Source organism: Drosophila arizonae, chromosome 2 (genome assembly GCF_054131065.1).
Source record: "Drosophila arizonae isolate 15081-1271.41 chromosome 2, UAZ_ARI_1.0, whole genome shotgun sequence".
Classification (NCBI taxonomy): Eukaryota; Metazoa; Arthropoda; class Insecta; order Diptera; family Drosophilidae; genus Drosophila; species Drosophila arizonae.
The window spans coordinates 29001378-29027498 of record NC_142922.1 but is presented as its reverse complement, the minus strand read 5'-3'; the positions used below and the strand labels follow the sequence as shown (position 1 = coordinate 29027498).

At 39.2% G+C, this 26121-nt stretch overlaps 6 protein-coding genes and 1 long non-coding RNA gene across 18 annotated transcripts; 5 read left to right on the top strand and 2 right to left on the bottom strand.

Moving 5' to 3' along the window:
* Positions 1 to 65: 65 nt before the first annotated feature.
* Positions 66 to 10667, top strand: mfas (midline fasciclin). 6 transcript variants are annotated; one of them, XM_018019480.2, is made up of 10 exons: positions 66 to 223; positions 708 to 805; positions 1221 to 1280; positions 4833 to 4957; positions 5073 to 5214; positions 8158 to 8349; positions 8431 to 8716; positions 8782 to 9253; positions 9318 to 10000; positions 10067 to 10667. In XM_018019480.2, exons 2-10 carry the CDS (start codon positions 741 to 743, stop codon positions 10553 to 10555), a joined length of 2514 nt encoding a protein of 837 aa, XP_017874969.1. In that variant the 5' UTR covers positions 66 to 223; positions 708 to 740; the 3' UTR covers positions 10556 to 10667. The 6 variants fall into 6 exon arrangements, with proteins under 6 accessions (XP_017874969.1, XP_017874970.1, XP_017874968.1 ...); XM_089467391.1 differs by having other exon boundaries at positions 198 to 268; XM_018019481.2 differs by lacking the exon at positions 1221 to 1280.
* Positions 10668 to 11376: 709 nt separating this feature from the next.
* LOC108608739 (uncharacterized) lies at positions 11377 to 12707 on the top strand. The gene is made up of 2 exons (XM_018000264.2): positions 11377 to 12378; positions 12525 to 12707. The coding sequence occupies exons 1-2, from the start codon at positions 11411 to 11413 to the stop codon at positions 12583 to 12585; spliced, it is 1029 nt and encodes a 342-aa protein (XP_017855753.1). The 5' UTR covers positions 11377 to 11410; the 3' UTR covers positions 12586 to 12707.
* Positions 12708 to 13487: 780 nt separating this feature from the next.
* LOC149270710 (uncharacterized) lies at positions 13488 to 16531 on the bottom strand. Its single transcript, XR_016269847.1, has 4 exons — positions 16409 to 16531; positions 16062 to 16154; positions 15911 to 16009; positions 13488 to 15323 (listed from the first exon to the last, which is right to left on the bottom strand). It is a non-coding gene; the product is annotated as an uncharacterized LOC149270710 (long non-coding RNA).
* LOC108608738 (uncharacterized) lies at positions 13749 to 15392 on the top strand. Its single transcript, XM_018000263.2, has 4 exons — positions 13749 to 13894; positions 13954 to 14395; positions 14467 to 14840; positions 15266 to 15392. Exons 1-4 carry the CDS (start codon positions 13749 to 13751, stop codon positions 15336 to 15338), a joined length of 1035 nt encoding a protein of 344 aa, XP_017855752.1. The 3' UTR covers positions 15339 to 15392.
* Positions 16532 to 16648: 117 nt separating the features above from the next.
* LOC108608740 (uncharacterized) lies at positions 16649 to 18670 on the top strand. 4 transcript variants are annotated; one of them, XM_018000265.2, is made up of 4 exons: positions 16649 to 16874; positions 17398 to 17794; positions 18159 to 18423; positions 18542 to 18670. In XM_018000265.2, the coding sequence occupies exons 1-3, from the start codon at positions 16769 to 16771 to the stop codon at positions 18352 to 18354; spliced, it is 699 nt and encodes a 232-aa protein (XP_017855754.1). In that variant the 5' UTR covers positions 16649 to 16768; the 3' UTR covers positions 18355 to 18423; positions 18542 to 18670. The 4 variants fall into 4 exon arrangements, with proteins under 4 accessions (XP_017855754.1, XP_089323722.1, XP_089323714.1 ...); XM_089467588.1 differs by lacking the exon at positions 18159 to 18423 and adding an exon at positions 17904 to 18020 and having other exon boundaries at positions 16650 to 16874; XM_089467591.1 differs by lacking the exon at positions 18542 to 18670 and adding an exon at positions 17904 to 18020 and having other exon boundaries at positions 16650 to 16874; positions 18159 to 18296.
* An 82-nt stretch (positions 18671 to 18752) lies between these two features.
* Positions 18753 to 22829, top strand: Tango9 (transport and golgi organization 9). Of its 3 annotated transcripts, none has more exons than XM_089467511.1 (5): positions 18753 to 18807; positions 19072 to 19161; positions 19219 to 19366; positions 19431 to 19584; positions 19637 to 22829. In XM_089467511.1, exons 2-5 carry the CDS (start codon positions 19094 to 19096, stop codon positions 20410 to 20412), a joined length of 1146 nt encoding a protein of 381 aa, XP_089323637.1. In that variant the 5' UTR covers positions 18753 to 18807; positions 19072 to 19093; the 3' UTR covers positions 20413 to 22829. The 3 variants fall into 3 exon arrangements, with proteins under 3 accessions (XP_089323637.1, XP_017855751.1, XP_089323632.1); XM_018000262.2 differs by having other exon boundaries at positions 18755 to 18871; positions 18951 to 19161; XM_089467506.1 differs by having other exon boundaries at positions 18775 to 18871.
* On the bottom strand, positions 21326 to 26079 carry LOC108608827 (mitochondrial glutamate carrier 1-like). Of its 2 annotated transcripts, XM_089467527.1 has the most exons (7): positions 25825 to 26079; positions 24326 to 24405; positions 23434 to 23568; positions 22892 to 23377; positions 22688 to 22828; positions 22481 to 22621; positions 21326 to 21960 (listed from the first exon to the last, which is right to left on the bottom strand). In XM_089467527.1, exons 2-7 carry the CDS (start codon positions 24400 to 24402, stop codon positions 21942 to 21944), a joined length of 999 nt encoding a protein of 332 aa, XP_089323653.1. In that variant the 5' UTR covers positions 24403 to 24405; positions 25825 to 26079; the 3' UTR covers positions 21326 to 21941. The 2 variants fall into 2 exon arrangements, with proteins under 2 accessions (XP_089323653.1, XP_017855898.1); XM_018000409.2 differs by having other exon boundaries at positions 21326 to 22621.
* Between the last annotated feature and the right edge of the window lie 42 nt (positions 26080 to 26121).

The window sequence follows — 26121 nt, the reverse complement described above, 5'->3', positions numbered from 1 at the left end:
AAGTTCTCTGGCATCGTAAAGAGAGCACAGCTTGAGAGAGCCGTAGACAGAGAGCGAGCGAGAGACAGTGTCAAAGCTCGTGCCGGCGGCTCATGGAGCGTCGCTCTCAGCGCTTGCGACGCAAGTGATCACAGCTTATAAATAGCAGAGCTGAGCGAGTTCTAAGCCAGTTACTTTTCAACAGCCGTTCAAACAACGTCAACTTCGTACGCAACGTCAAATTGTTAGTATTCGTGAGCGTCTCTTCTGTTAGTGTGTGTATGTTTGTGTGAGTGTGTATGAAGAGGACTCAAAGAAAATGTTCATGGAGCGAGCACGCATACAATGCGACTTGCTTGGCTGATAATTGTTATGTGTGTCAATTTGGCAAGACAATAAGATTTAAAATAGTTGAAGAGTAATTAATCCAGCTATTGACGTTGTAATTAGCGTCTGCAGACGGTGGAAAATTTCCTCCTCTTGTTGTATTGCCAAACAACTAAACTAACTGTCCACATTCACATTCACCTACATTTTCCACAATCCATGCGACGGCGGGTGCAGTTTGGCATGGAAAAACCAGTATTTTCGATTTGGATTTCGTCGCTCATCTCGAAATTCAGCTTAGACAGCTGTTCAGCTGTTCGGCTCGAATCAGTGAAATTTCTGTGCATCTTTTTTCTTCTTTATATCAAAAACTTTCTGTTTGTTTTTTGGTTTGTTTTTAGCTTCAAATACTGTGATTATTGACAACATTCAAGATGTTGAGACTCTGGGCAAGCCTGCTCTTGGTCTGCGCCGCACAGGCGTCACCATTTTACAGCGAGTAAGTAAAAAATACAACAAAATTTGAAATTAAAAAGCAAAAATATTTAATTTATGCTTGTGTGGTTTTTGTGTAATTGGCAATTTGCATTCCGTAGTTCATGCATATCTCATGTAGTTTTTTTGTTCGAATACTGTCAATTTCATATGGTAACAATGGGTGGTTCGACAACATCATAATTTACTAGCTACGTTAAAAACTGTTACAGAATATATATATAAAAAAAAAAAAAAAAAAAAAAAACCTGGCTCACATTATTATTAGATTTCGTTAAATTAATTTTTTTCATACTTCCATTTCGGTTCATTTATTTTTATTATCCCATTAAATGTAATATAACAAGCTTCAAAAAATTGTAGTGTCTAACGTGTTTTGGAATTTTCTCGAACAATTATAATGCATGCCTTCTTTACAGTGATCGTTCGAATTCAATTTCCAGTGCTGATAATGAAATCAGTTCATCAGAGTCTTACAGGTGAACTACTCATATGCCCACTGTGCACACTCCCAGCATTTAGCAAGCTTGTCCCAAAACAAATACGGAACCACCGTTCCACTCATAATCCCAGCCATACTCTGTTCTCTTCCAATATTGATCTGTCAATCCGAACTTTTGTTTTATGTTTTTGTGACCGTGGACAAGCCGTAATAGCCCCTCTAATTGAGAGTTTAGATATTTATAGTGTTTGTTCTAGCACTTTACTGGTTTGGCTTGGTGAAATTTCACCATTTACTACGTTGACTTGGCAAATACGAAACGTGTTAACATTATAGCAAATAAAGTGAACCAAACAAAAATGGCTCAACCGCAAACGAATACAAAGCAAAACAGAAAATTAAAATAAAACAATTATTTGTTTTTTTGGTACTAAATCAAGAAACGTAAAGAAAGTCAAATTGTGACCTAAATTTATAGCTTAAATCTGAGAGCAGGCCGGCAAAAATGACAAAATCACCTAAGTAAAAAGATGTTGAAAGATGATTTTGAATTCAGCCTAAATATACAAGAATTACCTTTGTGTTCGTGAAAATATTAGTTCAGTACCACACAAAAGATAAACATACTTATATGTATGTATGTACGTATACTTTCTGGTCTGTTAAGAACTTCTTCGCGCTGCTTTCCCAACCCAAAATGTGAATGTCCAGTTACTGACTACCAAAGAGATTGTTCAGTTAAGGCGATAAGCGCAGAGAATTGCAGAGAATCGCGATCGAAAATTGGCACACAAAATCGCCTCAAAGATCATTTAACCCTGCAGTTCAAGTTTTTTTGCGAAAGGCATTGTGCAACAGCAAGCATTGAGAAAATGAAGAAGAAGCAGCAGAAGTGGAAGAAGAAGAAGAACAACTGCAGCCGCTCAGTTGAGAACAATGTTCAAGCAAAGTGGGTCAGCGGCTTTAGGGCATCCGTGAAAGATGCAATTGCAGATGGAGATGCAAATGCAAATGCAGTGGCGGGATTTGACAGATGATCGTCGTTAGCGAGTCGAGGGGCTCGTTTACACATGGCTGATTGCAGCGAGAAACCTTAAACACCAGCTGTAGGCTATAGTTGGATAACTAATTCAAATAGCTGTCATTAATTTGACACGATTTGCGTTGCGTGGGGAGAGGCAGGCAAATTTGGCTTGACATGGAGCGAATTAGCTGTTGACACCTCATTAGATGCAATTTTTGGGAGCAGCTAACGCCCCAAATTTAATGCTCTGCCGACAAATTTAAAAGCCCCCAAAACTGGGTCAACCAGAAACCTGTCCCGTCTGCTCCTCTCTGGCGTGCTTAACTCGTTTGGTTCTCCTCCATGGCAGAACCTTAATCGAATCACAGTGCCACTGCCTCCACTCGCCCACTGCCCATCGACTGTGGCCAACGACTTTCGCTTTGGTAGTCGAGACGGCGTTTTATTTAATTTACCAGTGCCTGCCTTTATTTACTGCTCACAGTTTTTTTTATTGTGATGTTATGCATTCGCTATACATTGGAAATTTCCAGAACTTTCTTGCCTTAATTATGACCTCGCAAACTTTCCCAAATGTGTTGAGATTAGAGCTCATCAATCGAGGCATCAATTCTATTAGTCTCATAATTCTTAGGAAAAACAATAATTATAATTTACAGTCCATATATAATTAAACATTATTTACAAACAAATTATCAAAGTTTCTTTTAATTTAAATGCAAAACAGCAATTATCAAAATTTATTTTTATATGTATTTGTATTTATATTTTATGCATATATACAAATCATTGAAGCTCAATATCATATAATATATGTTTTAAATATGTATTTCTAAATTTAGAACTTTTTCTTCAAAAGTGTTTTTATATATTATTCATACACAAATCTTTGAAGTTCAATATTATTGTAAATTATATGAAAATATTAAAGATTCTACAATTCAAAAATCCAATTTTTCCATTTATAATATTTAGACCAGATCATTTTTAAATTTTCAAATTTATTATTTACAACATTCTTTAAAAGTCAATATTTAATGAATTAAAAAGCAAGCCAATGCTCTATAATTAGATTCGTAGATAGTAATTTCCCCATAATTCAACTAGGTTCAACGCAAGTCAAATTTTAAAAATTTCTCTTTTCTTTAACAATTGGCAAAAACAAACTTCAAAAAACAATTGTCAGCCACTATGCCTAGGAGTTTCTCCCAAAGCTATATATGAATCTCTCTATATGAGCAGTTCAAAAATGCCAACGGGTCCAAGTTGAGATCAAGTCAGGTATCGTCTTCGTAAAAGGCAGTTCGTGATATGCTCGACATATATATGTACATAAGTATTTGTTGTATAAACAACTTTAGAGTTTATTTTGATGTTTTTTAAGCCCTCGCGTCATGAGTCATGTCAGATAAAGATATCATAAAATATATGTATATATACATATATATTCTGAAGTCTGTCGGAACTTGCCGCTAACTGAGCATGACAGCTATAAAAATTTTGTTAGGTTTGCCATTTCAGGCATATTATTTTAAAACAAAATGTCCATGTATACACATACATATGTATATATAATTCATTTGCTCTTATAATGTCTTTTATATTTTTAATTAACTTCCGTGTCGCGCATTTTTAATGAGCCCAATCAACAAAGAAGGTCCCGAAAATCTTACAGACACTTCAAGTACATATATTTATTACCAGTGGGTGCCGATTGCGAGCTGTATATAGGAAAAGTCAGTTAACAAGTGACTGTTATGGTTTTGTCAATAGAAAGCGGGCTGGTATTGGCTTGCACGAGGCGTGCGGATGAGTCATGCGATGGAGTTAGCGCTACATATAAATAAATTTTAGTTTTTGGTGTTGACTTCATTTTCGAGTACATATAAAATCGGGAGACATAAATTCTATTTGATTGATGATGCCAGAGTGCAGCTCATTGTTGTATTTATTTTTGGGAATTTATGCAAGTTTGTTTCAGAGTAATTTTCATTTGATTTGTATAGTATTAGCTATGGAGGCGGGCAATTAGTATGCGGCGCACAGAAATGCTGCGCAAAACAATTGCTAAACAATGGGCACGATCAGGCCGTATACTATATAATATATATATATACGCTATATGTGTATATAGCCAGAGAGAATGTCGAGCCGGGCCGGAGCTTCTTTTATGTGCGAGACAATGGAAGGCATATGAATTATGGTGGGGATCCGCTTTAGGGATAGTTAAGATCTGGTGTGGAATTCGCATGAAACGGCACAAACGGCACACACACACAGCAAATACATGCCAACACGCACTAATCAAACTAATCAAAAAATACACTCCACTTCCACTGCGCAACTCCTCAACAGCTTTATGCAACATTTAACACGACCATTGCCGCTGCATCGCACGCTGTTTGCGCCCATACCATTTGCACCACTCGCACCGCTAGAACCACTGCATGCTAAGCCGTCGCAGCGTGTGGCCAGCGTCTGGGCAGCGCCCCCGCCGGCCCCGTTGGCGGCTCAGCAGCCACGCCCACAAGCCTTAGCTAATGCGCCACTGTTGCCACTCTACAGTAACAGCTATGGAAGCGACAGCATCAGCGACACGGAGTTCGTGCCACTGGAGCAGCAGGGACGACATGATGCGGCTGCAGCAGCAGTCGCTGCCACAACACAGGGCGTGGAACAGAAGCCGTTCAGTAAGTGAAGAGAATCGCATACAAAGGCAGTTTAAGGCAATCTCTATTTTGCTCTCTCTTTCTCTCCCTCTCTCTCTCTCTCTCTCTCTCTCTCTCTCTCTCTCTCTCTCCATAGCTGTTGATGCGATCACCACGGACGTGAACTCTCCCAATCCAGCCGTCTTCTTCCAGCAATCATTCCCATTCTTTGGCAATGAGTTCTTCAACTCGTTTGGTGGATTCGGATTTGGCAACAGTCAGGAGCCTTGGTGGAAGGGGTAAGTTGATCATAGAAGACAAATGAATAATATACTATTTTATTTTATCCCAATATCCAATTTCTAAAATGGCGCGTTAGTTTGTTTCGCCAATTAAAAATGATGATGCAGCATTTATTCTTGGGCATTTACAAGTGAAAACAAAATTTTGCATATAATAAATCATGACTGATGATATAATATACAGCACAAAATAATTGTATACCCTGAGCCCATTTTCATCAGGGTATAATGGTTTTTAAAATAGAAATTATATATACCCTACTTCAGTTTCATAGGATCTACAATAGTTGAACTTAGTGTACTTTAGCGACTTCCAATTGGAATGCAATTATTTTGGTCAATAAGAAAATGTAGATTTATGTGTAGAAAATATGATAAAAACAAGTTGGTTTATTTCATATATGTGGCATATATATGGTATGTTTCAGAAAAATATACTCCTTGCTAAATTTTTTACCATTGTCGAATTGGATTTTATTTAGTGAATATAAAACTCTCTAGCAAAATGAATGGATTTATTAAAATATTCAATTGCCTATTTAAAATATATACAACAGTCTATTAAATATCCTAACTAGACATTCTGAACCAAGACTTAATTTAATATGCAAACTCGCTAATAATTGTCTGTACTCCAAAGTCAGCAGTCGAATTATCGCACAATATTCTTTCCAGATCTTTCAGTCTAACTGCGCACAATTCTTATATATATATATGTATATTTTATATACATATATATTAGATACTTCGCATTTCTGATATGGTCACTTGATTCGGGTCTTTCCTAATCGCTTCGCACGGCTGATTTTGACGTTCTTGACATTAGGTAATTAAGCATAAGCAAAGTCAAGTTCATTAGAGTTATTAAATTTATAAGTCTGATTTGTAATGTCTCTCTCGCATTATCGCCAATTGATGGAACCTCTTCGAGAGCTGTCTGATGTGATCAACAGCAAATCGAAGAGCGTGATTAACTTCATACTTATAATTTTGTAATTACATTCACTTTCAAGGCAGCAACAACAATAATAATTGTTTAACTTGACTTGAGCACCTGCCCCGACCGATTTCTCTATTAATTGCTAAATTGCTTATATTGAATGCATTAACTGGTACATATATATTTAGTTATACATCGTGCTATCTTTATAGTTGTCGTTTGCATTTTTCTAAATTGTGATTCAAGCAAAATTGTGAAATCAATTGGAACCGAGTGCATTTGTATTTGTGGAACCGAGAACGAAAGTCAGACGCAGCAATTGGAAAATTAGCACTTTATAAAAGTAGTATATATATATACATAAACCTATATAAATCTATATTGATATATGTATAGGCAGGCCGAGAAATTTCGAAAACTATGCCCCATACAATGCTCGGCTTTGTGGCGCACACATACACATAATTGAATTGAAGGCAGGCAAAGTTGTTAAGCTGTTAATTCCACACATCATTTGTATACACAGATATAGTAGATAATGCCTCCACGGGTACCCCATAACTATATAACCATGTGAACAAACGTATCTATATATGCGAATCCATAAAGTAAACAATCATCAGTGCGCTCTCGCATTGATGGGCAGATAGTAAACAGCGCCGTTCATGGGGTGCGCATATTGGATGATAACTGTACAGGTTCCATAGCTACACATGCACTTGGATAAGCACATATACATATATGTATGTATTTATTATATATTGTGTTCATCTAGATAGTTCTGGCGAGTGCATTGACTTTTCATTTGCCAGTTAGCAATTTGCCAAAGGCATTAACAAGTCTAGGTTTAGCATGGTATAGGTTTACTATTTAGATGATGAGGTAATATCTCAAGAACAGAATTGTAGCTACATATAGGACTATGAACATATCAATTATATTAACTTAAATATTATTATGCAATGTATGAACAACCCTCAAAAAAACATAATATTCTTAAATTATATGATAGACCTCGGCTAAACTTTAAACTATATAGTATATATAGTCACCTACCTACCCTATTTGTATACTCTGAACCTATTGACAGCAGAGAGGAGCTGAACTGATCTGACAATGACCCTCGGTCCGTATACGTATGTCCATATAAACGCAGCAATCTCGTAAACCACAACAGCTAGAGACAAGAAATGCTTACATCTACCATAAGCACTACAAGTTGATTATTTTTCCCTTAATTCATCTCCGTTTGCTTATTACCGATTATCAATCATTCTACTTTGTTATTTACATCCGACCGTCCTTCGCTCAGGGCATTTCAGAGCATCCCCCAGACGCAGTAAACAGAGCGACATGGTTGTTATTATTAATGGATTTAGCTCGCTGATCGATAAGGTACTCTAGGGAACAATCACCATTTTATAATGCTTGAATTCAATTAACTTTAATCAACCCAAACAATTTGTCCCAAAATATATGAGAACTTCAATTGGCGATTATTATGCGGCGCATTGAAAATTGAATTTTGTGGCATAATGGCTTTATTGAAATATATGAACGAGTCCTGATAGAGCCCTTATAGTATAAATATACTTAATTGGGACGGGAAGTTAAAACGATCTAATTATGCCAGACCGACCGTCTATCTTTACATATGATCGCAGCAATCTCGACAGCCACAAAAGCCAAAGACTTGAAATTTGAAATGTATACTCGTTATATCATACGCATTAAGAACTTATAATTCTTAGCGATTGACATTCATCTTGAATAGCTGAAGAGCTACAGATTTTAGATTACTGCATTGAACTGTCAGCTCTTTGCAAAGTTCAAGGTATCTCCTAGTCGAGCAGTCTCTACTCTTTATTAGCAATACAGATAATACACACGATTTCTGGTTAATGCTGTGTATTATGTAATGTCTTCATTTAGTTTCTCCATTTCTCATCAGAAAACTAATTTGTTTGCTTTGCATATTCCCGCAACCCATTTACTTGCAGACCCAATGTGTGCACCGAGAAGGAGGAAAGCGATGGCGCAACCACGGAAACAGACGGTGATGAGGCCGTGGACAGCTTCGGTCAGGAACGTGACGGGGCTGGCAATGTGGTCCGATCGCCACTGTTTGGCCAGTTCCACTTCAGCGTGAACTCCTGTGCCGAGAAGCCGAACAAGCACGTCTGCACCAAGATGTAAGTGGGGCAGCATGAGCCACCGTTGGCACCGTTGCGTATACTTAATTTGCAATTCATTCGCTTCCTCATTCCATACAGCGTTAATCAAAATGGCAAGAAGAAGATGGTGACTATGACACGCCAGTGCTGCTATGGCTATGGACGACCACGCAATGCGGACTTCACGGTTCCCTGTGAGAAGATCGAGATCAAAGACATCGCCGCCACTGCCGCCGACATGGGAGCCCAGCAGTTCATTGAGAGCGCCAAGAGTGCCGGCGAGTTGGGCAACATGCTGTCCAACTCCCAGGGCAAGAAGCTGACTCTCTTTGTGCCCAATGACGCCGCCTTCCAGGAATACCGCAGCCAGCATCAGCAGGAGAACGTGAGTGGACATTAATAACCCCCAGCGAAGTGCCCGCTAAAACTATTTTCTACTCTCCAATTTAGAACGTGGATGACTCCAAGGGTGAGGGTTCCCAAATGTCATCGATCTTCAAGCTGCACTCCGTGCAGGGCGAGGTGGAGCTGGAGGACGTGCCCAACGAGAAACTGCTGCAGAGCGAGCTGACCGGCCAGAAGATACGCATCAATACCTATCAGCTGCCACCGGCTCTCGGTCTGGAGCCCTATCGCTACGCCGCCAACTGTGTGCCCATTGTGCAGCACGACAAGCTGTCCGAACAGGCCCTGGTGCACACACTCAACGGCGTGCTGAAGCCTCTGACCAAGAACGTCATGGATCTAATACGCGAGCGCGCGGACATGTCCATCATGCGCACCGTGCTGGAGAAGACCAACATCAGCGCTCTGCTGGAGGGTGATAAGCCCGTCACCATCTTTGTGCCCACGGATGCCGCTTTCGATAAGCTGGAGCCACATCTGCGACGCGCCCTGAAGGAGGGACGCGGCTGCGCCTCCAGTAAGTAGCAAAGATTGAATGCAATTCCTCGCATCGAGTCCCTTTATTGATTGTCTTGCCTTAGATATACTGAAGAACCACATTCTGGACCTGACCTTCTGCTCGTTGGCCACGCTACCGGGTGCCAAGACAACCACCTATAATCTGCTGGGCGAGCCACTGCTGCTGAACCGCACCAAACAAGTTGCCAACCAAACTGAGCCGTCGGCCATCTACATCAACAATGCCGCCAAGATTCTGGACGCTGATATAATGGGCACCAATGGAGTGCTCCATGTGATTGACACCATTCTGCCCACGGATTCGGCGCTGCCCATGACCACTTTGCTGTCGCAGAAGAACATAACAATCTTCAAGCGCCTGCTGGAGGCGTCTGGCTTGGACTATCAATTCGACGATATGGACAACGTCACGGTCTTTGCGCCCACGGACAAGGCGCTGCAGCACTCGGAATGGGCGCGCAAGTTGGCCGAAGAGCCAGAGTCTTTGAAGGACAACAAGGACTTGGCTGAGTTCCTCAACTATCATGTGATCAAGCCCATGATCAAGACGTGCGATCTCTCGGAGAGTTTATTGCCAACGGTGGCGGGCTCCAATGTTCGCCTGAATCTCTACTCAACCCACGCCCTCTTCTCGGACGTCATGAATAGGGCAACCGTGAACTGTGCCCGCCTGGTGCACTTCGATGACGAGAGCTGTGGCTCTGTGCTGCATCAGCTGGACCGCCCACTGACTGCGCCCAAGAATGTAAGATTAGAGGTGCACCTACGACTTGAGCCGTACCTAATCTAGTTTATTTCCTTTTACTCATAGAATCTGCTCCAGTCACTGGAGGCCAATCCCAACTACAGCAAGTTCCTGGAGCTGGTGCGCAAGGCCAATCTGACCCACCTGTTGGCCAACGAATCGGATAGCTTTACGCTGCTTGTGCCCAAGAATGATGTGTTTGAAGAGTTCAGCGAGTCCACCGAGACCAAGCCCGCCCAGAGCCAGGCCGAGCTCGAGGCCCAGGTCAAGACGCACATTGTCAACGATGTTGTCTGCTGCGCTGGTATCATACCCACCAACTGGCCATTCGTACGCTCCATCGAATCCATTTCCGGCCAGCATCTGCGCATCACCCGTGACCGTCGACCCAAGATCGAAAATGCCGGCGTGACAAAATGCGATCTCATCGCCACCAATGGAATCCTGCACGAGATTAACGACATCATTGTGCCTAGGTCGCCGCCAGCGCAGCAGCATCGACCACGTCCCCACATCTATCAGCCCCCCCGAGGCGACTTCGATGTATTCTTCTAAAGATCGATTGTCGCAAATATCTCTGTGTATCTCTAACTTTTCCTAATACATATATGCCTCTATATATATATTTATATTATTTAATAAACTTTTGTCATTGATTGAAAACTCACATTATGCAAACAATAAATGCAGTTAGTTATCTTTCTGATAAATAAAATACATAGAATTAAAAAAAACTACTTTTCACTTGACCAACAATTTTTAAATATATAAGAACCATCGTGTGAGCTTTACCCATAAAATCTCCGGAAGATCTCAATTTTATACATATCATACGATTATATTAATTATGATGGAGCAAAATCATAAACTATAGACGGAACAAGTTAGACAAATATTTTTATTTGCATTTCCATGTTTGAACTAAATCTAAAAACTATAAATCCTGATTTTTATTGGTTATGCTTTAATTATTATTATTATTTTACTTATTTTTTTATAATGCAAACATAAAATGTATTAGGTAATGTGATTTATGTGTGTTCATAATTGTTATAATTCATATTTTATTTATCTAATTCGCTTGACTCGCAAAACAAAAAGCCAAAACAAAGCAAAGAGTAATAAATCTCTGATTTGGCAGAATCTGATTTTAAATAAAAAAGAGAGCTTTTAGAGGTGATAAGTGTTCCCTATTTCTGGCTCTCATAGTTCTAGAAATTTAAGCTTAACTAAAATATGCACCGCTACTTAAAAAGCTTCAGTTTGGCAAAAGCTCACTCACACTCTCTGATCTATGTAATCGTGTAGGGAATAGTGTGTGTGTGTGTTCGTGTGGGTGCTGCATTTGAGAGCGTCTATAAGTATTCCAGGCAGTGCAGTGGAAGGCTCAGTTCAATTAAGACTTCAGCAATGACCGGAACACTTCCAGCTACCTTCGTGAAGGGCTTCCACAATGAGGAGCTGGTTCGCCGCATGGAATACCGCAAGTTGGGCGGCACCAATTTAAGAGTATCGAAAATTGCACTAGGCGGGGCCACATTGAGTGCGCTCTTTGACCAAAAATTCGACGAAGAGGAAGGCATCAGAACCGTGCAGGAAGCTATTAAGTCAGGCATCAACTATATCGACACTGCGCCGTTCTATGGCCAAGGTCAGTCGGAGCAGGTGCTAGGCAAGGCGCTGATGGATGTCCCAAGGGAAGCGTATTACATAGCCACCAAAGTGGGACGCTACGAACTAGACCCCGATCGCATGTTCGACTTTACTGCGGCCAAAACACGAGAGAGCGTCAAGAAGAGCTTGGGTCTGCTGGGCCTGGACTATGTGGACGTGTTGCAGGTGCATGACGTGGATGCGGCGCCCAGTCTTGACCTAGTGTTGAAGGAGACAATTCCAGTGCTTGAAGAGTTTGTGAAGGCCGGCAAAGCTCGTTTCATTGGCATCACCGGCTACGATGTAGACGTTCTCAAGGAGTGCGCCGAGCGAGCGAAGGGTCGAGTGAACATAGTCCTGTCCTATGCTCGCTATACGCTTCTGGATAACACTCTGTTGCGCCACATGAAGGCATTCAGGGAGCTGAATGTGGGCGTCATCTGTGCCGCAGCCCACGCGCTTGGCCTGCTCACCAATGCTGGCCCACAGGCCTGGCACCCCGGCAGCCCGGAACTGCAGCAAGTGGGTCGACAGGCCGCCGAGATTTGCAAGCAGCGTGGCGTGGAACTGGGCAAACTGGCCATGTACTACTCCACGCAGCTAGAGGGCGCCGCGACCTTCTTGATCGGCATACCCAATCGACGTCTGCTGCAGCTCAATTTTGATGCGGTGCTCAACGGCTTGAACTCCGCCGAGCAGGAAGTGCTGCAGTATCTGCGGGAAAAGTGAGTAGACCCGTTTTTCCGTTTTGCAAAATTGTGCAATTCGGATTTGGTGTTAGCATTGCGTCAGAGCCCCACGAACTTGGCCTATGTTAACCGGTTTTCAGTGGAAGTGGAACTATCCAATTGTCTTCTCATATCTCTTGCAGTGTTTTCAAGCAGTCCTACAGCTGGGGATCGACGTTGTCGACGGTCAGGGACTTTAAATAAGTCAGCCATGTCTGCCTGTGCGAATGCTGGAAGAGCTTTAACAACAATTCAAATGTAGCAAATGTTATGATTTTATGTGTGTCTAAATTGAATATAAATTTGAATATATCTATCTAAATATATATATATCTACACTTATAGTAATATATACTTATATATATATGCCCATATGCTATATATGTATTAGATCAGCTTCAATATCAGCTCAAGTTCAGTCGCTATTTCATTTATTTGTTTACCTGTCAGCGTCTATCAAAATATATGTATATATATTTTCTATTTTTAGCAACTAAATGCACTTATGTATTCCTATCGTCAAACAGAATACCAACAGCGAAATTATATACCCTGTATTCTTGTGGCATTTCATATTTAATCTGTGAATCTCCCGGAGAATTTAAGCGTTTCGTTTCGTTTTCCTGACTAACCGTCTGAGTGGAAAATTTACATTGATGTGCATGCAGATGTATAACTACAGAATACAGTTAAAGTAAACATATATATATTTATAAATATACATATATATGGCTATGAAAATATTTATGAATATTTATGTATGTAAGTTTAAAAAAAAAAGGAAGAGTTTAGCTATGGTTAAATGGTTTTATACCCTGAACTCATTTTCAATGGGAAATCGTATAATGGCAGGTAGGTAAGTATGTAACAGACAGAAGAAGGCGTGGCAGACCCCAAGAAGTATATATTCTTGATCAGGGCGACGAGCTGAGTCGATTTGGCGTGTAGAACTATTCATACATATATTAATATTATACTAAAACTAAAATATTTTGTTCACATCTTTACAATATAGAAGAAGAGATGTATACATACTTATATAATTATAAGAGGCAAAATCTGTTCTCGTTTGCAGACCATCACTCATTCACATGTCTGCTCTCGTATTTAACCAGACTTCGGCTGATCCAGCCCTGTTGAAAGTATTCAATTCTCTCTTTGCTTTCCAGATGTTTTCGTTTATAATCTCGCTCAAGTGCTCAGCATATCAAGCACTTCTCACAATCACACTAACACGCATGCAAAAACATTCCCGTTCTCTGATAGTGAAGCAAAAAGAGCTGAGTGCTGGGCCGCACCAATTCATTGTGGAGTGGTGTCTCTTTGCGACTTAGACGGCGAATTGTGACGGCTAAAAATAAATCAATATGTCCGGAAAGTTACCGAGTACCTTTGTCAAGGGTTTTCACGATGAGGAGCAAGTGAGGCGAATGGAATACAGCACGCTCGGCAAAACGGGTCTGGAAATATCTAAAGTCGCTTTCGGTGGCGGAGCTCTTTGCTCTAACTATGGGTATACGTGAAAGAGAATGAGAGATCGGAAATTTATCATATATATTCTTATTGCTACAGCTTCGATCTGGATGAGGGCATAAAAACAGTTCACGAGGCGCTGAGAGCTGGCATCAACTACATCGACACGGCGCCCTGGTATGGCCAGGGCCGCTCAGAGGAGGTCCTCGGCAAGGCATTGAAGGATGTGCCAAGGGAAGCCTACTACATAGCAACCAAGGTGGCACGCTATGAGCTGGACTACGAAAACATGTTCGACTTCAGCGCACGGAAAACTCGTGAGAGCGTGGAGAAGAGCCTGCAGCTGTTGGGCCTGGAATACGTGGATGTCATACAAATACACGATGTCGAGTTTGCCGAAAACTTGGACATAGTTCTCAACGAGACTCTGCCCGCGCTGGAACAGTTGGTTAAGGAAGGCAAGGCCAAGTATATTGGCCTATCCGCATATCCTCTGTCGGTGCTAAAGGAGTGCATATCCCGTGCCGAGGGCAGATTCGATGTAAGTAGCACTATTTACCCTATGGAGATTTGCTCATTCTACCCGATTCACATTCTAATTCTGATTCCCAGACTGTGCTCACATATGCACGCTATACGCTTCTGGACAACTCCTTGGTCGACTACTTGGACTTCTTCAAGTCCCAGAATCTGGGCATCATTTGTGCAGCTGCCCATGCATTGGGTCTGCTTACCAATGCCGGACCCCAGCCCTGGCATCCGGCTCCCGATGACCAGAAGGCGATAGCACGTCAAGCTGCCGAGGTGTGCATCAAGCGGGGTGTGCAACTGGGCAAGCTGGCCATGTACTATACGAGTCAATTGCGTGACGTATCCACCTTTCTGGTTGGCAATCAGACGCGGCAATTGCTCCACACGAATCTGGCTGCCGTTCACCACGGTCTCAGCCAGCAGGAGCAGGAAGTGCTGCAGCATCTCAGAGAAAAGTGAGTGGTGGCCAGTCGCACTCGGAAGTTGACCGAAATTGTGCAACTCGGATACAATGTTACTGTTGCATCACATCCGACTCCATTTGCAGTCGCAGCCAGAGACAGAGACAACAACAATTCACAGCACCAGAGACAGAGAGAGCAATAGCCACAATTTGCAGTCCCGATCCGAGTCAGAGCCGGCTGCCATTAGTTGTCCATTTATGTGCCCACTCATTGTCAATCTTGGCCATCGGTGCAGTAGGCAGCCAGCGACTCTCTCGAGATATTTCCATCTCTTCATGCATTCAATGTTGCTGTTGTTGCTGTTGTTGTTATTGAACTTGTTTTGGTTTCGTGGCACAATCTAATTATGTCCAATCCATTGCAATTTTATGACCAAATTCAATGATCTCTCAAATTTACATAATTTTATTTTTCAGCATCCTGGTTAAATCCTCTCACTGGGAGGGTATCGAGCTGGAGCGCTACTGGGCTACACTGAAAAAGAAATAGATTACATTTTAATATATCAATAAATGAATAAATAAACTGATTTTTCTAAATATTTTTCATGATTTAATTTTATTTAAATTTCCAATTTAATAATACTTATTTGGTTTTAGAAGGCTTTTTAATATAAATATATACTATATTGCTGCGCTGATAAATACTCGTTTATTCTTTTAAAATGATTTTATATAATTTAATTTTAAAATTTGTTTTTAATATGATCTGATATTTGTTAGTAACTTATTTTTATTTTTGTATTTTTGATAGGCCAAAATACTTTACAAGATTTAAAAACATCCTATTGTACCTTTCAGTTAAGCTGCATCTAGACCAAGTTTCTTCAGTCACAAAGCCTTTTTAGCGAACTCACAGACTCTTTCATTAAATATTTAATAGTTTTACCAACTTGACCAATATTAAATTACTTTAATCTTTGTAATATTGAAAGATAAGATTATTTGGTTGATATGGTAAAAATAGAAAGCTCTTATAATCACTGCCTGATATCTAGACTGGCCAATTATCATGTCAATCTGTCTATGATCAATTTAAAAGAAATCAATTATTTAACTCACAAAATGATTTAGCTTTCAAAATGCATTTTTGTTTGTTATCCAAAAGAAAAGATATATGCAACTTCCACCTTTCGCTGCCATGGTCGCCCGCCTGAAAGCCTGAAAATGCACTAATTAAGCCTTAATTAACGCAATTTTTCAATATACCTACATACATACATCCATATACATACATATGTATGTATATTAAAGAGAAAAACAAGCCGCACGATTTTATGGCTCTGTGGAGAACCGTCGAAGCGCGCTGCGGTGTACAAAACGGGGAAGTTTAATAACATTTTGAATAATGAATACTCATAGCAACAAAAACAACAACAACAGCCGCAACAACAAGAAAATGCAATACGATATAAATGCACAACAAAAATCCGCACGAAAAGCGGAAATGCTGTGGATGAAGCCGCATTTTGTTTTCCTTAAGCTGCGCTTTGCGTTTTTGCCTTGCAACGATTTGCAGCCAAAGCCGAAAATATATTTTCTTTTACTTGCACTCACTACCTGCATGTATGTATTTGTGTGTATCTGTGGATGTGTGTGTGTGTTTGTGTGTACAATCGCTGCCAATAAATATAATGTTATCAATGCAACTGCTCCAGCTAACTCTCCAGCTGATTGACCAGATTCTCAGTTGCGCAAGCGCTCCTTCTCACTCACCATCTCTCTCGCTCGCTGTCTCACTCTAACGCGCCACCTGTTGCCCGAGCCGAGCTTTCGGGCGACTACGTTTATATGCGCTGCGCCGTCGCACTCGAAGCGTCAGTTTCGTCTACTGCTTTGAGACGTTGGGACGTGCTCCGTGATTAGAGACAGTTGTCCGCAGTGTATTAAATAACAAAAGTCATCGTAATCCAGTGCAATATGTTCGGGCAACAAAATATGCTTTTGATTCTGCTGGGCTGCAATTTGCTAGTAGCCATCAACGCATCGGGTAACACAAATAAGAAGCAGCAACAACAAAACCAAGGTAGGCAACGCCAGACAAAGGCCCAACGATCACCGATTCACGAAAGGTGTGGAGAAATTTTCAATGCCAACTTAGGGCAGTTCTAGGCATACCAAAACAAAAGAAACCGGTTTTTGCGTATATAACGCCGCTTGGAGCCGGCGTAGATAGCCAGTAAGAGCAAACAGTGATGTGCCTAAAGTTTCTTGAACTTGTGTGATATGTTTCATAGGGTACACATAAACAACTTACCGTTAAAATGTCGATTTCTGAAAAGAAAATACTGGAAAATGAGAAGTTTCAAAGAGAGAACACTTTCTCAAAAACAGTTAGCCCTATATACGAATAAAAATATTGTTAGTATTATTTTTCCTTATTATAAATGACAGTCATATCAGAAATATAATCTGTTCTACCAGCTACATATATAAAGATAATTATCTCGACACATAAATCATAATCTCAATTTTGCTTATTTCTCAATTTTTTTAAGACTTCATCAATCAACAATAATTTTTCTCACATATTTTTCGAACCGTTTCAGAAATCTGGGAACAAGACCTAACGGATACTTTTAAAATTGAGGGCAGCGATCAGGGTATACAAAAGGTTAATCTGAAATGCGGTGCCAATTCAATGAATGTGATGTTAGAGACTGAAAAACCATTTACGGGTGTCATGTATACACGTGGTAGCTTCTATAAGCAAACGGCTCCGTGCTTCATGAAACCCTCAGCTAGTCAGGGAACACGTCAATTGGAAATGAGCTTCCAATTGGACCAATGCCAGACACTGAAGGATGGTGAGCTGTATTCGAACATTGTGGTCATACAGAACGATCCAGAACTCATAACGCCCGGTGACTCGGCTTTCTCGTTGGAATGCGATTTCCGTCAGCCGCGTAGCTTGGACGTCGAAGCCACCATGCAAACTAGAGATAGGTACGTTGTTTTAAAGAAGGGTGCTTCTTAATAGCAAATATTTGAATATCTACGAATACATGTAAAATATATACATATATATACATGAATATGTACGATCTAAACTTAGAAATCCACAAAAATTGCGCGGAGCACGCGGTGGAGCACGCCAGCGTCAATAGAACTTCACCCTATGACTACCTATTAAGTTCTTCAACTATATTCACTTTGAATAGCTGTACTAAAGGTACAAGTTCAAACTTAAACTCTTTGACTTTGCACATGTTTTAAGAACTAACATTTTAAGTAGAGCCCTACTAACAAGCACTGGACACACACCTCACACATCACATAACCACACGAGATACGTACATACATTCCACAGAGTTGCGACAAAATCCAAAATTACACTGACAAGTCCCGATCCCGCGGCCCCAACGGAAAATCTACACAACTCGGTGGTCAGCAACAGTGATACAGTAGAGTATATACCAAAGTTCTCTAAACCAAACAAAACCATAAACCTGGGCACGGTAGAGGAAGTGATTTTGCCACTGGCTCAGCAAAGAGATGAGCTTTAAATAAAGACAGTAAGCATTTCTTCCTCAAACAACACACGCAATCATTACACATACAAATTCAAACTACAGGTGAGACACCAACACATGCTTTTTGCTAAAATATTGTATTTACATACTTATTTTGTTCAACACTTTGGCGATTTTGACACATTTTGATAAATCAACTAATCTTCTTTTATTCTTATAGGAATAATACACAGAACTCTACATCGGCTGCCTAAAACGGATTTCATAAATCATTTCAATAATCTGTTTTATATCTTTATCCTGTGATATTTTTTAAGTTTGGGTTTAATAAAAAAAAGTATTCACCAAATTTATTTTTGAGTTTTCATTGGGCGCGAATAATAAAGCTGTCAGTAACAGAGTTGCTATGGAATAAAATGCACATCTGATATTTATTTCTAAAGATCTGGCAGCGCTATAAAGCTTTCCGTTGTCTGGCAGGCTTTGGTGAGTAAAAAATCACAATTAAATTCGCAGTTTTTATCTGGAGAAAAATATTTCTGTACGACAGGTAGATATCACATTAAGTTTTTGTTTTCGATACGAAAAACATCAAGTGTGATTATTTTGTGTAATTTGATTGCTTACAGTTTTACAAAAGCGAAAACTTTAATCAATTGCACGTCATCTGTTTGATTTCGGCATCATTGCGCATTTAGAATTACACAAAGAACTGCTTAACTGAACTACCATAATTTTTAATTTAATTAGTCAACGACTTTAATGTTTTAAAATGGATTGCCGAGTGTTTCTAACACTGCTATTCGTCCTGAGCGGCACGGTCAACGTTTTATTCGCCAAGTGAGTAAACTGACAGTGTAAAATGCGGGTCTTCCACATTGAGAAAATAATTTGCAGATGGACGAATATTCAATCATTCGAGGGCAGCGATGGAAAACCGCATCATTTCCAACATCCTGTTGTGCTGACCCTGCTCATGTTTCTGGGCGAGTATCTGTGCTTTGTAGTGTACAAGATCGTTCACCTGCTGCTGGCTAGACGCTCTGTAAGTAGTTGTGCCGTGTTGCATTTGCCAGTTGATAAAATATATTTTTACATGTGCTCAATAGCTTGGCAGAGAATCGGATCTTATTTTGACCAGCGGAAGCAATGAATTCCATCCGTTGAGCATGTTGCTGCCCTCTTTTTTGCGTACAATCGCTTCCATTTTGCTGTTTACGGGATTGTACCTGACGTATGCCACCAGCTTTCAAATGATAAGAGGTACGTTTATCAACAGTCAGCCGGGCTGCATCTCAACATCTATATATTGCAGGTGCTGCCCTGATATTTGTGGGCCTGTTTAGTACGATGTACTTGAACCAAACATTGACTACTCGCCATTGGTTGGCCATCTTCACCATGACGTGCGGCATCGTTGATATACTGGCCTTGGATGTTCAACGGGTTGAATATGATAACCAAACGGTCCCGCATACAGATCACAATGCCATTTTAACAGGCGATTTATTGATTATAATTGCTGAAGTGTTGCACGGCTTTCAATATGTGTATGAGGAAAAACACTTGAAGGCCTCCGATATAGTGCCCATCCAGGCTGCTGGTTGGCAAGGCTTCTTTGGAATTATCATCACGATCATATCTGCGATCTGCCTGAACTTTGTACCAAGCGTTGCGCCATTTAATGAGAGCTCCCGTGGCGTCTTTGATGACCTCAGTGATCTGATTCCACAGCTACGTGGCAACACGCTCTTAATCCTTGCTCTTATCTGTTTCACCTGCTCCAGCGCCATTTACAACTGTGTTGGAATGTCGATTGCGAAATTTTCATCCAGTGCCAATCGTCTGCTCGCCGATGGAATTCGAGTCTACCTTATCTGGGCGTTTGTTATCTTTGCCGAGTGGGAAATTCTGAATCTCATCACACTCATGGGTCTTATCATACTACAAATGGGTATAATTATGTACCGGCAGGCGATCTTTCTTGAGTGGTATCGTGCTCTTTTGGCACGCTGGCGGCGCAGTCGTTATTTGGACTTGAACGCAGAAGCTGGCCCTACCCCAAGCACCCAACCTGCCGATGTTATTTAAAATGTGATGGGTGAATAAGTTTGAATTGATTGTGATAAGAGAAGCGGGCTGATAGAGCTATCCAGTTGTGGGATGGATCACTAAAAATTTACTTATCAATTGTAATAGTATGAATATATATATACTCTCCAATTTACTCACTTCCTTCTATCTTTCAAAAGCGATGGTATGAAGTAAATTGGAATTTATTAAAATATACAATTTATTAATTTAAAGCATCCCAAAAGACAAGATCACTTGCAATTGATTTTTAAAAATATTTCGTAAATTAAATGTAATATATATGAAGAACATAAAGAATTGTTTCAACACAGTATATGTACCATCAGTTTTGTAAATATAAAAATCTACGAATGACGAGCCTGTAATCAAGGTTAGAATGAAGGTTCAGTACACCTATTATTTAAACTGTCAAGGAATGCGTAATAAAGACGTCTGTATGTTAACAGTCTCTGCAGTGTCCTTTCATAAAGCTAGTTCATATACTAGTCCGAACTATCTAGTCTAGTCCGAATAATAATAAAAAATTGACCCTTCAATCTCACAGCTAGAGATTGTCTAAGGTCTAGGTATACATATACTTTCATTTGTTAGTATAAGACAAACACAAAAGTAAGCCCTATTTTATACCAATTCCAGAAACATAATATATGTAATGTATGTTTCAGTATGTTCTGGTAGGAACAGAGGCCACAAATTGAATCGATTTTCGAATTCTCGACAGATTGAAACAGAGTCCCGTGTATCTTCAAGTCCGAAACATTCGTTCACGGATTAAAGAGTCTTTCGTTACTTTCGCCGATAGGGATTTAAAATTCAGTGCAATTACCGGCACCTCGAAAAAAATTCTTTATGTAGATTACTGTAATACCCAGGTCACCCATAAATAAAAGTCGTGCTAAAAGCTGTCAAATAATATATAATATATTTATTTACTACAGCATATACATTTTATAAATTGTTTCGATGTTACTTATGAATATGAAAGTATAGTAAAACCAACAATTACAATAAAAATTATGCCCGCATTAGATAAAAATAAAATATTTAACAAACAAATGGAGTAATTATGTGGATGGCATCTAATTTCTTTTCGATATTCGCATTTAGTGGCGCCGCCATAAAGCCTAACTTTCCATTGAAACTGCTTCTTCTGTCGTCCTGAATAGCTAGATCATGAAAATAATCAAGGAAGTGAAACTCAATGGAGAGGAGTGTGACAAAAAAAAACGTACATACTCGCGCCTTTGAGCTCGACAGTGATCTTTTGGCAGAATCAATTGATTAATTTCAATCTAGACAGTCTATATATGTAGTACATATAACCAAAAACGTGTGCATAAGATGTATAATTCTTTTTAGGTTGTCAATAAATCACATTAATTTATATTTTTGTGTAATCGAAACAAATAGGCTTTAAATTTAATTTATAAATGTATTAACTAAAAATTTATATATGTCGTAAAGTTATGACAGTTGTTTGTAGAAGATATCTTGCTTTAGTAGCTATGGTCATAGTCTTACTGTTTCTAACAGTTAATTCGCTCCCTAAAAGCAAACAAAAAATGCAAATTTACTAAAAATGTCTATCATATATAGGCAAAAGAACGTGCAAATTGTACTCAACTAATTATAATTTGTATAAATTGAAATTCTATATGCGAATTTATAGATATGTGTGGCTAAAATAAATATTTACATGATAATAGCATTAATAATCATAATCATAATCATAATAATAGCATTGATATAATATAATAGCATTGATAATCATTATCTTATTGTCATTGGGATAGAAGTTCTTTTGCCTGTAATAGTTTGTATTATCACCTGTATATATAAATTTAAATACCCATATATATAAATACACATATATATTATATATATTCGTATATAAAAGTATATATATGGAAGGGATAACATAATTGCATATTTCTATGGAGCGCTTTCACTTTTTACATCGAAACTAGACAGCTTTAACAGTAACAACAACAGCGTTTACGTATACATTCACACATAACATTTAAAGCAAAAGCAAAAATGCTTCTGGATAGACTTTGTCAATTACTTCTTCTGCATGCCTAGCAAGCCCTCGGCTACGCCCAAATAGTAAACGGTTTGGGCAATACCGAACAATGGAGCAATCACAATCATGCGGCAAAGGCCGCCCTTGAAGAATGCTGTAGGTCCTTCGTGCTTAAGAGTTTTGCTGATGGATTCAAAATAGAAGTTAAAATTTAAAATGAATTCATATATATAAATAGATTTTACTAACGTGATGCAATCGGTGATTCCCTTAAACTCCTTCTCACCATCGGCCTTTTTGATGGCCTGCAATCGAGTTTTCACCACGTCAAAGGGATTGACTGCCAGGGCTGCCGTTGAGCCTGCCGCCAAACCAGCCAAGAAGGAACACCTATTGGAATACAATTGAAAATAGTTCAGAAACATGGGAAAAGGCTTGAACGATACTACTTACCAAAATACCGCTTCGCCAGATCCATCATTTCGCCGTGGACCCAGTTCGTTAAGAGTGGCAAAGAGTGGGAAGTAAATTACGGAAAAAGTGACGTCACGTAAGCCCGTGGCACCAATGCCCTTGTATAGACCAAAAATGCCCTTTTCTTTAAAAAGCTGCGTGGCCAATTGTGTGGCTGAAACCTTTTCAACGGTTTTGCCCGCTAATTTTGCAGCGGCAGCTACACGGCCCGCATCCTGCATTTGGATTTTCAACAGCTCCATGGGCGTGGTGACAATGATTTGGAATGCGCCTGCCAAGCCTCCAGCCAACATTTGACAGCTCATAGGCAGTTTACCATCCTTAGTGGTAAGTTTATGTCGGAAGTAATCATTCGCCGTCAGTTTAATAGCCTTTTCAGGTGTGATAAGCAAAATATTCACGCCCGAGCCTCGATACATGCCGAAATAGCCCTCTGCAGCGTATGTCTTACGGAAGCAGTCGAACCTAAGAGAGACCGTTAAAAATTACATTTGAAATGATTAAGAAACATTTATACTTACATGCTTGAATACATCCGTTCGCCATTTGGACCGATTTGCTGGTTCTGCAACCGAGTCTTCACCAAGTCCAATGGGAAAACACATGTCACACCAATAATGCCCGCAATGCCTCCGTTAATGATCTTCGGCAGCAATCTGTGAAATAGATGTGCACATAGATAGAATTAAAAATATCAAATTGTATCTGTCGATTTGTGTTGGCTAATTGACAAATATTTGCACTGCGTTAACCTTTGCATTCAATTTGCATGTGCAGCAGTAACAACAACAACAACAGTTCCCTGAGAGGCAGCCTTGACATTGACATAGAAGTGCTGCTGCAGATGTTAATGATCACTGCACACAACACAACGATATAAAGTGTAATCGATAGTCGATATACAATTTTAAATCGCAGAAATAAACAAATAACAAAAGGTAAAGGTGTACGCCAACATTTAGATTTTGTTTTGTTTTAAGCGAATATGAAAAATAATTGGTAACATGCCAGCCCAGCACACAAAAAATTCTAAGCTTTTCGCTGTTTGCCGCTATTTTTAGTTTAGCCCCACAAAATATACAAAACACAAAAAATGCAAAACAAGACCAATGGATGAATAAACCTTATTATCATTGTAATATGCATTTTATTATGTCATTCAAATTAATTTTGTCTGCGTATGTGTCACAATTTGTAATAAAATACAGAAAAATTATAATGCATAATCTTGTTTATTAAAGTTTAAGTGCCGACAACAATTTGCAAATTAATAACAATATATAAATTTGATATGCATGTGTTAAAAAAAAAACCGTATATACAAATATATGTATATGATACATATAAATACTCATATATGTTTGCTCATTTCTTATAAGTTATAACTTTTGATATCAGTTGTAAATAACTTACGCAAATTGCTGCTGCTTCGGCTGTATCAGCGGTTGGTTATGGAGGATATCTTCGCTTTGCTGTTGTGTTGCTGCCATTTTCTAGAATTAAAGAACATTTTTGTGAGGGACCCGTAAGAATTTATAAGCTCGAGACAAGCTGGTTGTATTTCAATTTGAGTCAACAAATAATATCAAACAGGTTGAATGACTTCTAACTGCTTTGCCGGCAATATCAAAATATATACATATAAATATGCAATACACATATACATACATACATACATACATACATATTGTTTTATATACTCACATATTCATATACATTTTATATACTAACAGGTGTTACTAAAATTGTATATAGAATTTATTTATAAACGATAAGCGAATAATTTTAAATTTCTCTTTTTTTTTATTAAATAATTGATATTACGGCCTTAAGCTTATCTTTTTTATTCAGGAGACAAAAATATTAGGTTCTGGTGTATCGCACTGAATGGAGGGAGGAGCGGTCCAAGGTTTATTGATATGCAACAACAGCGCGTTCTGGCTCTTCATGGATTAGCAGCCATATCAAATTAGAGCATTTACACATTGAATTTTCACAATATTCAATATATATTTACTTACTCCGCGTAAGTGTATGAATGTTATGTGTGATTTTTCGCATCAATGCGTTACTGTGATAATTAAATCAGTAAAAGCACTTCTATTGCTAAATTGTCCAACTTCTAAACGATCAGTTAGCTTATATTTAATAACAGCATGACCCTAGATAAGCGATAAGCATGGGCCTTTAAGTTTTATCTTTACCGACAGTTATATTTCGTATGCCTAAAAACTATGTAGAAGGCCAAAATGTTGCGGGGGACAATGTCGCCAAAAAAAAGAAAAAGGTAATTGCTATAACATTATAAAACGATTTAGATTAAAGCACAAATATCATCCAATAGTTGTTTATCAGCAAATAACTGTATACGTGTGTATTTGAGCATTTGTGTTTATATATGACTACACATACATACATATGTATATATGTTTTAATTGTTGCTATCAACTCATTCGCCATCATCGATTACTGTTTACTGTTATATACCTCAGTATCGATTACTGTTACTGTCTGAAAAGTTGAGTGGATTGAAACGACTTAAGTGTGACATTTGTTAAATTAGCAGACCAAAACAAAGCATTTCCCCCGCTCTGCACTTTGTTTAATTAAAACAGGTATTGCAGGTTGAGCAGGTACATAGACAGGCCATACCTATTATATGTACCCAAATTTTACATTTATGGTACTTTTACACTAAATTTACGTAATTTATGCTGTTTCTTGTGTGTGTGTGTGTGCAGTAGCACCTCCTGAGAAATTTAATTGATTGACGCATATTTGCGTTCTATATAAATACATATCTCTCTATGTGTGTAGTATGTGTGCATATGTTAGTATTAATATATTTAAATAAATTGGCGTGCACAACGTCGACACAGTTGAAATTGATGACACTGGCAGCAGCAACTCACATATTTATTGTTGTTTCACTAAGCTGTGTTTTAATTGACTGGATCACTTTACACCTAATAATTGCGTTTAATATTTAACTTTTACTATATTCTGCATGTACGACAGTGAACAAATGAAATGAAAAGAAATAGATGTGTATTTTGGTTTCATATGATTTTCGGCGCGTCGTCTTCTTAGTGCGGTACTCAACGAAAAACTTTTACCGCAACAAGAAAGGAACTCTTCCTATGAGCTACCGGCGTGTACTGTATATTTAAGTTTTTCTTGTAACCAGCATACGCGCAATCTGCTGTGCA

Coding starts and splice junctions, on each gene's coding strand:
- LOC108608740 (XM_018000265.2), top strand. CDS start 16,769: ATGTTCGGGCAACAAAATATGCTTTTGATTCTGCTGGGCTGCAATTTG. Junction 16,875..17,397: donor GCAGCAACAACAAAACCAAG/GTAGGCAACGCC, acceptor GAACCGTTTCAG/AAATCTGGGAACAAGACCTA. Junction 17,795..18,158: donor ACCATGCAAACTAGAGATAG/GTACGTTGTTTT, acceptor TACATTCCACAG/AGTTGCGACAAAATCCAAAA.
- Tango9 (XM_089467511.1), top strand. CDS start 19,094: ATGGATTGCCGAGTGTTTCTAACACTGCTATTCGTCCTGAGCGGCACG. Junction 19,162..19,218: donor GTCAACGTTTTATTCGCCAA/GTGAGTAAACTG, acceptor AATAATTTGCAG/ATGGACGAATATTCAATCAT. Junction 19,367..19,430: donor TGCTGCTGGCTAGACGCTCT/GTAAGTAGTTGT, acceptor TGTGCTCAATAG/CTTGGCAGAGAATCGGATCT.
- mfas (XM_018019479.2), top strand. CDS start 741: ATGTTGAGACTCTGGGCAAGCCTGCTCTTGGTCTGCGCCGCACAGGCG. Junction 4,958..5,072: donor CGTGGAACAGAAGCCGTTCA/GTAAGTGAAGAG, acceptor CTCTCTCCATAG/CTGTTGATGCGATCACCACG. Junction 9,254..9,317: donor GGGACGCGGCTGCGCCTCCA/GTAAGTAGCAAA, acceptor GTCTTGCCTTAG/ATATACTGAAGAACCACATT.
- LOC108608738 (XM_018000263.2), top strand. CDS start 13,749: ATGTCCGGAAAGTTACCGAGTACCTTTGTCAAGGGTTTTCACGATGAG. Junction 13,895..13,953: donor GCTCTTTGCTCTAACTATGG/GTATACGTGAAA, acceptor TTATTGCTACAG/CTTCGATCTGGATGAGGGCA. Junction 14,396..14,466: donor GTGCCGAGGGCAGATTCGAT/GTAAGTAGCACT, acceptor TCTGATTCCCAG/ACTGTGCTCACATATGCACG.
- LOC108608739 (XM_018000264.2), top strand. CDS start 11,411: ATGACCGGAACACTTCCAGCTACCTTCGTGAAGGGCTTCCACAATGAG. Junction 12,379..12,524: donor CTGCAGTATCTGCGGGAAAA/GTGAGTAGACCC, acceptor TATCTCTTGCAG/TGTTTTCAAGCAGTCCTACA.
- LOC108608827 (XM_089467527.1), bottom strand. CDS start 24,402: ATGGCAGCAACACAACAGCAAAGCGAAGATATCCTCCATAACCAACCG. Junction 23,569..24,325: donor CCGAAGCAGCAGCAATTTGC/GTAAGTTATTTA, acceptor TCTATTTCACAG/ATTGCTGCCGAAGATCATTA. Junction 23,378..23,433: donor GAACGGATGTATTCAAGCAT/GTAAGTATAAAT, acceptor GGTCTCTCTTAG/GTTCGACTGCTTCCGTAAGA.